Source organism: Papilio machaon, chromosome 6 (assembly GCF_912999745.1).
Source record: "Papilio machaon chromosome 6, ilPapMach1.1, whole genome shotgun sequence".
Classification (NCBI taxonomy): Eukaryota; Metazoa; Arthropoda; class Insecta; order Lepidoptera; family Papilionidae; genus Papilio; species Papilio machaon.
Genome location: NC_059991.1, coordinates 1,712,561 through 1,725,035, shown reverse-complemented (window position 1 = coordinate 1,725,035; position 12,475 = coordinate 1,712,561). Strand labels below are relative to the sequence as shown.

The 12,475-nt window shown below is 34.1% G+C and overlaps 2 protein-coding genes across 2 annotated transcripts; both read left to right on the top strand.

Moving 5' to 3' along the window:
* Window positions 1-6,956: 6,956 nt before the first annotated feature.
* Window positions 6,957-8,081, top strand: LOC106717930. Its single transcript, XM_014511898.2, has one exon. The coding sequence runs from the start codon at window positions 6,957-6,959 to the stop codon at window positions 8,079-8,081; it is 1,125 nt and encodes a 374-aa protein (XP_014367384.2).
* A 56-nt stretch (window positions 8,082-8,137) lies between these two features.
* On the top strand, window positions 8,138-11,464 carry LOC123721080. The gene has a single exon (XM_045678388.1). The coding sequence runs from the start codon at window positions 8,138-8,140 to the stop codon at window positions 11,462-11,464; it is 3,327 nt and encodes a 1,108-aa protein (XP_045534344.1).
* The last annotated feature ends 1,011 nt before the right edge of the window (window positions 11,465-12,475 follow it).

The following is a 12,475-nucleotide window of genomic DNA, read 5'->3' as shown; positions in this document are numbered from 1 at the left end:
CCGAAGGTGAGGGTTGACAGTTGGAACAAGTTGTAATGATAGTTTCGCACGTGTACTAAACAACTATTTTTGATACAGGTGCGAAAAAATTAAGCAATTTAATAGAGTAATAAAAACACAATAAACTCAACTAACTAAAATGTTTGGAAAATGGCGCCAACCGTAAAAGAATACAAACAGAGATTTTTTTTGTTTTCTCCAGCCATTCTGGGTAGGCAAAGGGAACTATGCACAAACAGCCAAGTCTTCAGTAGATTATTTTTATTGATATGAAATGAGAATGAAATTTAATGAGATGTAATAAAATGAAACCTAACCTAATTGATTGAATCAAATCATTAAATTTGATATTGTAACAAATTAGGAGCTTCTTTTTAGAAATATTCCCATGAAACATAAAAACTTCAATGATTTTTTTTTGTAAAAACTTCGTGGTTGGTTTTTCTTTTTAACAGACATTATTTTGAGAGTTGGGAAAGAGAACGCACGAGTTTGGAAAAGCTAAAGAAAAAGCACGATTAAAAAAGTCTTTTAATACGGTTGTTCAAAAAGTGGCGTATTGCAGGGACGAAGAGTGTTTGGAATGTGGGCTATTACATACTCGTGCTTTTATACACTCGTAATGAAATATACTATTTCGAACCTTCTTTTGATTTTGTCCTGTTGGTCACGTCTTTCCCGGACGCTCTGATGCATCACACTTGCACGCGAACTTCACATATAACAATTATCAACTCGTTCGTTCACCATTCGAGTCGCCGACAGTCGCCCAACATAGCTGAACTTACGAGCGTGGCGTGGCGCGTAATTTAAACAAAATGACAGCACGTCTCCAAGTTTCTAATTTAACGATTAACGGACTTTTATTAACGGAAGTTGAGTTTAACGGAAGTTAACAAAAGCGTTAACACTTTTTGAAGTTAACTTAAAAGTTAATCCGTTAAGCAAAATGTTAACTTCGTTAATTAACGATTAACGGATTAACGAGTTAATGCCCAGCTCTGTATATATGAAAACTAGCTTTTACCCGCGACTCCGTCCGCGCGGAATAAAAAAATGCACACAAGTTAAAAAAGTTCCTATGGCCGTCTCCTAGTTCTAAATTACCTCCACATCAATTTTCAGCTGAATCAGTTCGAACGATCTTGAGTTATAAATAGTGTAACTAACACGACTTTTTTTTTTATATATATTTTTTTAAATCAAAATCTATGCATAAAAATCATAATTATGAATAAAAAGAAATATGAAATGTATGAAAACGGTCATGATACGGCTGGATTAGACAAGGGTCGGATTAGCCAGCGGCCGGATTACAGAGGGTCCACTATACTCTCTTTCTTTCTTCCCGAGGGCAACAAAGGAAATGGCAACAGCATTCTCAGCTCTGACTTACGCTTCTGTACAGTATACGAGTACTCTCCAGGAAGTTTTCCTATGACCCTATGTTGTGTTTAGCAACAGTTTCGTAATGTGAACGGTCGGATTGAGTCCGTTATTGTTTCGAATGATTACGCTGGAAGACACAGGGAGCGGAAGGCTGATATAATTACACAGCGGTGTACTGCTGCTAACGAGGTTAGCAGAGATCAAGATAACATTTATATATTTCGTATTCCGTAATATCCGTCTGACAAATTAATTGATGAATGTTGTTTTGTTTTGTTGATATGTGTGACATAAGTCGCAGTGTGCTTATTATCATTTGAAATGGAAAGAGTTCGTGGTGCTGGTACTAGTACTTATATACATTTTGCGTTGTTAGTTCTTAGGTTTATTCACGTAAACTTATCTATATTACTATTAGTTATATAGAGCTCCTGCAGATAAATTCTACTAGAATAAATATAGACAAATTTAATATATAATTCTTAAAATAATAATAAAAAAAAAACTCATGAATCGAGACCACATCAAATAAAGTCCCGTAAAACAAATGAATTGTTATTTGGAATTTGTTGGGAATAATATCTTTATAACAGTTAATGTTTTGGCACAGATTCCTTGCTTAAATTTAATGTGGGAAGAGGTCGATCGGAATGTTAGGTACGTTGCATAGACAAGGAAGGTAGCCAACAAACAACGGTCTGCTAACAATAAACATGTAGAAATGTAATAAATATATACATATATTTTCACTGGAAACATCGAGAACGGAATGTTAAATGTAATTGTAAAATACAAAACTATAATAATTCACTAGCAAAGTTGGTATTGAATAGATGAACTACGCCGTTTTTAGAAGCCAAAGTTTTTTATTCTGTAAAAAGTCCTTTGCTAGACTAAAGTTCAACTCGTAAATAGGGTAAATAAGGAGTTTTATTAAAATTATTTTTGATTTTATAGATATAGTCTGTGACATGTGTTAGGCTATACATATTGAAATCTTACAAGTTATCAACGTCACATTGCAGTGTAATCTAGATTAATTAGTATGTACTATTAAGTTACAGCACTACCTTACAGTGAAACGAATGAATATTAATAGAGTAATAAATGAACGGATAAGAACATAAAAAGGGATAGTGTGACAATTTCTCATCGGCCTCTAGTGTTACACATATCGAATCCAGCTTTCTAGTGAAAACAGAGCGTTTGTGGTAGCTTGTGCAACGCGCGGAAGACCCGGGGTAGCGTTAGCAAACAAAAACACTATGCAAATATAAACCCTCAGAACCGTAACATTGTCCTGTTTCAAATCAAAAAAATGTGCTTGACTCATTTACAGATGAACACATATTAATTGTTAACTTTTTATTAAAATTAATTATTTCCACATTGTTAGTTTTAAATTCAATAACTTTTTCCACACTTGTAATGGATAGTAATATATTTTTTTTAATTATTAAGAAAGACTAAGACAATCTGACTAAGACGATTTCAGATTAATAATGTTAAGAAAATAGAATTTGCAGAAATATCTTTAAAACTAAATATCACAGAAATTGGCAAACGATACAATTTCTTTCCTATTTTTTTTTGCTAGCTGTAGTTGTATTACAGGAGCGTATAACAATTGTAACACATTGGCGACAAACAATTTATGTGAAGTATCACGCCCTACCCTGTCGGCCAGATACAGAGATACGTTCATTGTTACATGTTACGTGCTGTCCGTAATTAGAGGATGAATTATAGCCACTTACATACAAAATGCAATTGTTCTTAACAGAAGATTAGAACATGCTTGTAGTGAGAATTAAATTGTTAGGTAAATTAAATGTGTTTATGTAATTCATCTTGTTTTTAAATGTTTGGAAAACGTTAAAAAGATAAGGTTTTAATTAATTTAAATTGATATTAAAAATGGTAAACAGAAAAACTTAGACATCCTAAAATGGGGTCAATAGAAGTTATGGGGTGAATACGTACAAAACCTTTCACCATGATATGGACTGATTTTTACTTAATAAATAAATTATTTATTACAATTATTACTACACAGATAAAATTAGTAATATGTTATGGAAAATCGTTCAATATTACCATGTAAAGGCTTTTCTATTTTTGTTTCTATTTACTCTATTTTACCGGTAATAAGATATTTTCAAAGGTTTTCTAGGATTACATTAACCCCTGTTATTACTCATTGTTACTCGACTTTTTACCTTTGATCAAAGTTATATTTAACGCTGAAGCAATACTTTTACCAGTATGTTAAAGTAATGGCATAAACGTGTGTCATAAAAAAGATCCTTATTATAAGTCAGATCGTATAGCTTAATATTTATTTGTGTACTGGACTACTTTAGCGCAGCTTCAGGCTAGAAGCTCGACGTTGCTCATACATTGTGAAACATTGTATTCGTATAATCGCCTTTGTTGACTAACCAATCGCAATCTATCTCATCTGCAACCGCTAGAGGGCGTTAACAGGGCGTGGTTGGTACCGACTCCCGTAAATTTTAATCTTAAATGGTCAAAGAAAGTATTGTTTAATACAGCTTTATATTTGTGTTAACCTTATTCAACGTATTCAATCTTCAAACACCTAATTTTGCCCTTAAAAGTCTAAATATGTAGTGTTGATTCAACAGCTTATATAGAATTAAATTGAATACATCTTTGAATTCTGAAGTTACTTCGTGATTTCAATTTCGTACTAGTATATAGGAAGGTATCTAATACTACTGTATCAGGTATCAAAGGATATTACACAGTTTTTAGCCCAAAATAATAAAAATTGGATTAGGTATTGATTATCAAATAATTTATTTGCTATTGTAATTGATACTTGCACGAATAGTTTCCGATTAGAAAGGTTAATTGACATAACTTATGCAGCACCAAATCAATGTATCAGAAGTCAATTGTTCAATATATCTGCAATACTGAAACGTAACATTTGGCAAAAAAATCATATAAATCAAAACCCTTGGCAACATCAATTACTGATTTGTCAAATTATGTTTAAAAACATGAAGTATTGCCAAATTAAAATCGAAAGAGAACGGAACATAATATAAAATGCATAGACGACAAATATAGTCCGCCTTATTAAAAAAAAAATGGATATTGTATCATTACAAATGAATCGAATAATAATTAAGATCAAGTTAGTTTGGAACTCAAATGCAACATTATTAGTTCTAATACGAAGCCATATTACAAATTTTCCTAAACATTGCTTTAGGTACAAGTTGATTATTGTATATAGTATATTAAGGTGTTGCTTGTTTACGTGATGCAGAAGGAATGTATGAGGCACGCAGTGGGCCTGTGAAATGGTCGTGCGGGTCATATTACACGGCGTGGTTAAAGGTGAACTAGTGAAAGGGGCAGTGATTGACCCCAGAGGTTCATTCTGAAACTATTGTTACATGTGGAAACTATTTGCTAAGAGCTCATGATGTAACATAAACCTGAATGTTAAGTAAATGTAATATAAATGTAATTTTTTAACAAATAATTTAAAATTTGTAATGGTTTAAAATTACAATCAGGAAAATATACTAAGAAAGGAATTTTTGTTTGTACTATAAGATCAATAAAGTTTGTTTGTAGGTTATTCTTGTGGGAGTAACTTGATCATCATCCCCTTAAATATGCAAAAAATTGCAGAATAACCATGTAAGAAGTATTCCGCCAGTGATTTGTTCCACTTGGCAACATGTGTGCCAGTCCCTAGAGGAATTCAATTGCTTGCATTTATATGTACTAATTTAAATACTTACGTATTAAACCACACTAACCTATGATTCCCTAACACTGTCCTCATTATTTTCTTTCCTTTTCTAATCTTTTCATTTGTTCCCTTTCCAGTTTATCTTAGTTCTGAAAATTAAGTTTTTTATAAGAGAAGGGGGCAAACGAACAGCGGGAACACCAAGGTGTTCATCGACGCCCATGGACACCTACGATACCAGAGGAATCGCAGATACGTTGCCTGCCTTTGAGATGGTGATACGCTCACTTCTTGAAGGACCCTAAGTCGTAACTGTTTAGAAATACCGCCGAGGACAGACCATTCCTCACATCAATGAGTTTTCAGTAGATTAAGGTACCTACTAAGAATTTCGATATAGTAAACTCAGAAGTACTTCGCCAGAATTGCTATTGTGCATAACTAAAGTTAGTGTCAGTATGTTGAGAATTCCTGGACAATGTATTTCTAAGAACTTAACCCTCAATTTCATTCCTAGTGAATCACTTGTCTGAGAACATGTTCGACACAAGGGTTAAGCTCTCTTGAAATGACCATTTGTTTACACGTCATGGCGCATTGTAGCATTCCGCCTCTATATTGTGGAGAACAGTACATTTGATATTAAACTCAAATTCTTTGTTACAAAGTCGAGTTTTCTATAAATGTTGATATGCAAAATGTTTTACAATATACAAAGAATTTATTTCATCAAGTCATGAGCGCCAACAGTCTTCCGAAGGTCCGCTGTAAAATATCCATAATGCTGCAAAATATGATAAAATGATCAGTCGATTTTCAATGTTACTCTTTAATGGATCGTGAATTGTTGTGTCCTGGGATTTTTAAATAAAGATACACTATTAAATTATACAAACTTTCGTGAGCCACTCTGATGAAGGGCCTCTGATGGGTTCTAAACTAGTCGGTGCCGACACCGGCCATACGTGAGTGTTTTTGTCCTTACATTATTTTAAAATATACGAGTATCTTACTTCTTACTAATATTATAAATGCAAAGGATCAACGGATCTTGATGAAATTTGTCACAGATATAGAACAAAGTCTGGAAAAACACATAGACTACTTATTACGTTTGTTTTTGCGCGGACGAAGTCGCTGGCGACAGCTATTTATGTATAAATATTTAATTGAATCGCATTAATTTATCATTGAATGATCACTTTTGCACGTTTCCACGCAACACAGTAATGTTTGCTATTTTCCAGCATACGTATTTTGCTATTAATATAACCAGAACGGAAGGAAAAAAAAAACGATTGGATGATAAGACAATTAACTCCGTACTGTAAGACATCACATTTAAATGAAACTTTGCTTTTGCTAGTTGTTAGTAACGATTACAAAACTAGATGGCGCTGTTCGATAATGAAACGCGATATGGTTTGGTGTAACTATTTTGAATATACATTGTATTAATTTAAGATTTTTTAGTTGAGTTGTTCTTTTTCTTGTGAGTTGTTCTTTTACTTGTGAATTGTTAAGTGAGTTGTGAGTAATAAATCTATATCATTGAGTGAGTGTCTAGTGCTTTCCCCTACAATTTTATGGTCCAATCTACGCCGGATTTTGAGATAACGGGACTTTCGATTATTCAAACACTTAGAATAATTTGGAGAATTTCGCTTATAAGCGACTTAGAATATTTTACTGATTACGAGACTTGTAAAATTTTGAAGTTCACTGATCAAGGGACTTAGAAAAATTTGAAGAAATTTGAACTTAGAAAATTTTTCAATAAATTTGGACTTAGAAAATTTTATGAATTCCAAGTGAATCAATAACATTGCAAATGGAGACCTTAATATCAGAACAAGAAGTTACTTTAGAACTTATTAAAAAAATCGGAGTAAATTTCAGAAAATCCTCTAAGTCAAGATTGAAAGTTGCTACAATTCAAGTGAAAGTTGAGACGTTAAATGAGTATTGGACGAAATTCAGAACAACACATTTTTCTATAGTGCAAATAGCTACTTCTGAGAAAAAATTAAAGCATAAATATTTCGCTATAGACATGTTTGGCATAGGAGAAGAGGAATATATCAACACAAAATCAGACATGTTAGAGAAAATAGAGGAGTTAAGTGAGAAAGCACCTGAGTTATTAGAGAAAAATATAACACATAACCAAACACAGGAAGTCAAGCTACCAAAAATTAATATACCCCAATTTTCTGGAAATTATCATGACTGGAGTACATTTAGAGATTTGTATACATCACTTATACATAACAATCATTCTTTATCCAAAGTTCAAAAGCTACATTATTTAAAATCAAGTATAACCGATGAGGCAGACCAATTATTAAGACAAATACAAATCACGGAAAGAAATTACGATGTTGCATGGGAGACTTTAAATAACAGATATAATAATCGAAGAATAATTGTTCAAACTATACTAAATCGACTCTTTAACCAAAGAAAACTATCCCAAAGTACAGCCAAAGGAATCAAAGATTTATTGGATACGACAGTCGAATGTCTTAACAGTTTAAAGAACAATGATGTGGAAACCACAAACTGGGACATCATAGTAATCCATTTGATAGTCAATAAGCTAGACGATGAATCACATAAGCAATGGGAAGAAGATGTTGGAGAGTTACCTATAGATATCTTACCCACTTTTGAGAAATTTATGAAATTCCTAGAGACAAGATTTAGAGTCTATGAGATGATGAGTACTACTTCAGTTAATGTGTCAAGAGAGAGAAACCCTTCAAAAACAAAATCATTTATTACAACTAATAATACTCAACATTGTCCATTTTGCAGACAAGATCACCGCTTATCAGCATGCACAGAATTTGCGAAATTAGACGTGAACAAAAGAATTGAACATGTACAAAACGCGAGATTATGTTTTAATTGTCTATCACCGAGTCACAGTGCGTATTATCTGGAGGAGGTATAAAAGAAAATATAACAAGGGGAATAGTAAGCATGCACTTAAACGTAAAACTAGAGAAAATGTTAGAGAAATTTTGGGAAGACGAGAATGTGGAGATTAAAACTAACAAACCTTATACATTAGAAGAGTTACGAGCTGAGCAAATTTACGAGAATACTACAACACGAGAACCTAATGGAAGATACGTCGTCGCACTTCCGTTTAAGCACGACGAACCTAACCTACCTACACATACTTATGAGAGAGCACTAGACAGATTCAAGAGATTAGAGAAAAAACTATCACAAGATGAGAAACTGAGTCACGAGTATAATAAAGTTATGAGAGAGTATCTTACTTTAAATCACATGGAGCCGGTAAAAGAGAGAACGAGAAACGAGAGAGCCATATACCTACCGCACCATGCAGTATTGAGAGAAGATAAAATTACGACAAAAGTTAGAGTTGTGTTTGATGCTTCGAGTAAAGGAAGCAACAATATTTCACTTAATGATGAGTTATTAATTGGTCCACCGCTACAAGAAGAATTACGTAGTATTTTGATGAGATGGAGAATGCATAAGATTTGTTTTACAGCGGACATAATCAAAATGTACCGACAAATAAGACTGAGAAAGGAAGATACAGATTATCACAGAATATTATGGCGTTTTAGTGATGAAGAAGAAATACAAGATTATAGATTGCTAACAGTCACATTTGGCACAGCATGCGCGCCATACCTTGCAATAAAAACACTTAAACAAGTAGCGATAGACGAAGATAAGGATGAGTCATTACAAGAGGCACAGAGAGCTATTCTAAACGATTTTTTCGTCGATGACATTTTATCAGGAAGTTACGATGTAGAAACTGCAATCGACATTCAAAGTAAAGTAACAAAAATACTACAATCAGGAGGTTTTGAGCTACAAAAATGGAATTCTAATAGTAAACAATTTATGGAAGAGATCGAGAATAGTAAAAGAGCATCAAAAAATGAGATAGAGCCAAACATAAAAGATACAACAAAAACGTTAGGTATTAACTGGAATACACTAACTGACAAGTTACAAATAACAAATACAGTCCACAATTCGAAAATATCACTTGAACCAACTATAACTAAGAGAAAGGTACTTACCGTAATAGCTTCGCTATTCGATCCTATGGGTTGGTTAGCACCGAGTATTATTGTTGCCAAAATCTTCATGCAAAAACTGTGGGCAGCAAAGATTTCATGGGATGATGAGCTACCAGCCTCACTACGGAATGAATGGCGCAAATACAATTCTCAGTTAAACAAACTTTCTGAAATAAATCTAGATAGATGGATGGGTACCTCGAATACACATCGTAGATTTGAATTGCATGGTTTTTCAGACGCTTCAGCAGCAGCATATGCCGCAGTGGTTTATGCTAGAGTTGTGCAATCCAATGATGAAGTCAAGGTTTCGTTGATAATGTCAAAAACAAAGGTAGCACCTTTAAAACAAGTAACGCTCCCACGTTTAGAATTATGTGCTGCTCTTCTGCTGACAAAACTTTTAAAACATGTCGCGACCGCATTGAGAGTTGATGAGACACATACTTACGCTTGGTCCGACTCACAAGTAGCATTATGTTGGATTAACGGCGATCCCAATAGATGGAAACCATATGTAAAGAATAGAGTGATTGAAATATCAAATACTTTCAAACCAAATTGGTCTTACATACCTACAAAAGAGAATCCTGCTGACCCAGCATCACGAGGAGTAGCGCCTGAAAAATTAAAATCCCATGAGTTGTGGTGGCAAGGTCCATTATTTCTAAAAGATAAATACATAAAAAGACTTACCTGTGAAGTACCAACTACTACATTGGAGCTAAAAGAAACAGTTTCTTGTATGACAGTTAAGTCGCAAGAGTCAGAAGATGTGGAAATACTTACCTTATTAACTAAATATTCTTCTTTGAGAAAACTAATAACGGTGATAGCATACTGTAGACGATGGCTGCACCTGAAAAATAAAGATAAGGTTAATACATCATTTATAAATTTTGAGGAAAGAGAAGAAGCACTTACCGTTTGTTTAAAGTTGTCACAAGGCTTAGAGTTTAGAGATGAAATTGAGAATTTGAAAAGGGGCTTACCTGTACAAAAGAAAAGTCGTTTATTATCATTAAAACCGTTCTTGGATAAAAACGAAGTGTTAAGAGTCGGAGGTCGCCTAAAGCATGCTCACATTCAGTATCAGAGTAAACATCCTGTAATTATTTCAAAAACTAATGTACTCTTACCATTATTGTTAGCAGATGCTCATTTTAATACGCTACATGGAGGGCCACAATTAATGTTGTCATACTTACGTGGCAAATACTGGTTGATAAATGCAGGCAATACTGTAAAACGATTTGTGAGAAATTGCATGATTTGTTCGAGACAACGCGCCAATAACACTACACAGATGATGGGAGATTTACCAGAGTGTCGTGTTACTCCATCGAGACCATTTCTTATAAGTGGAGTTGATTTTGCAGGCCCTATAGACGTACGTATGAGCAAGGGCAGAGGAGCAAAATCCTATCGTGGCTATATCGCATTATTTATATGCATGGCTACAAAGGCTATACACGTAGAGATCGTGAGTGACATGACCGTGGATGCGTTCATGGCTGCATTCAGACGTTTCATATCAAGAAGAGGTCCATGTAGAGAGATGTGGAGCGATAATGGAACTACATTCGTCGCTGCTAGTAAAGAAATTTTAGAGATGTGGCACCAAGGCAAGGCATCGATACCAAAAGAACTTGAATCACTACTAGATTCCAAATCTACCAAATGGCGTTATATTCCACCGGGATCACCAAATTTCGGAGGATTATGGGAGGCCGGAGTGAAATCCATAAAATATCACATAAAGAGAACAATAGGAGAGGCAACACTTACCTTTGAGGAGTTGTACACCGTCCTCGTCCAAATCGAGGCGTGCCTAAATTCGCGACCGCTCTCTCCCATGAGTGATCATCCTGATGATTTTGAACCTTTAACCCCAGCACATTTTTTGGTTGGCGAATCACTGATCACAGTTCCTGAGCGAGATTTAACTGATTTCAAAATACACAATTTAACACGATGGAGACTTCTACAAAAGATGATGCAATCCTTTTGGAAAAAATGGCATGTCGAATATTTATCACGATTACAAGAGCGACCAAAATGGATGCAACTAAAGAAGGAGTTTAATGTCGGTGATTTAGTCCTTATGAAAATACCTAATCTGCCGCCAAGTAAATGGTTTCTTGGGCGCATTGAGAAAAAATATCCTGGCCAAGACGGAATAACGAGAACTTATGATGTACGAACAAAGGCAGGAGTCTACACGAGAACTGTTGGGAAACTATGCCCATTACCTGATGTTTAAAGGACTATCGTCCTTTCCGGGGGGAGTGTGTTAGTAACGATTACAAAACTAGATGGCGCTGTTCGATAATGAAACGCGATATGGTTTGGTGTAACTATTTTGAATATACATTGTATTAATTTAAGATTTTTTAGTTGAGTTGTTCTTTTTCTTGTGAGTTGTTCTTTTACTTGTGAATTGTTAAGTGAGTTGTGAGTAATAAATCTATATCATTGAGTGAGTGTCTAGTGCTTTCCCCTACACTAGTAGTCCGCTGTATTTTATCCCATAGATCGCTGTGTGGCATTAGATCTGCGACAATGGAAGGTGTAATGGGGTCATGCAAGGCCATGGTCACTCCGACCACGGATCACCACAAGACCACCAACCGTGTCCTTAGCAAGGCATTGTGGTTTCTTTTATTATCGTTTAAGTACCATCCCATAAGTGTCCATTAGACCAAGGTTGTCAGTGTAAATAAAACAAATGATCATACTGAGGATAATAAAACTTACCGTGGATTTCTGAGACGAAAATCTACATATGATTTATCAAAATGACAGAGATGAAGATATGTTTTATATAGAGATTTTGGTTTATTAAATCGTTAGTCTATTGTTAAAATTAACTTTTAATAAACAATTATTTGACGCAAGTATTCTTTTTTCATTAAATATTCCATTTTTATTTATTTACAAAATATTTATAAAATCATGCTAAAAGCTTTTGTTATGTAAAATTTGTTGTTGTTACTTTATTAGTACTAGTTGAAACAATCCAAACCAAGAAAGGTTAAAGTGAAATTAAATATTATGACTTAAGAATGAAATAATTTTCGTCAAAAATGCTTTAACAATGTAGTATATCTCGTAATAATTTTGCATCAGTAACATGTACTATATTTCACGGCTTCGACGTGACAATGGGCTATTAGTAGTATCGCACTAAGTAATAATTTATTTAAGAGAAAGCTCATTTGCTGTAACTTGACTTGGTCTATTTGATGTATCAGAAAAAAAACTATTTGTAAAT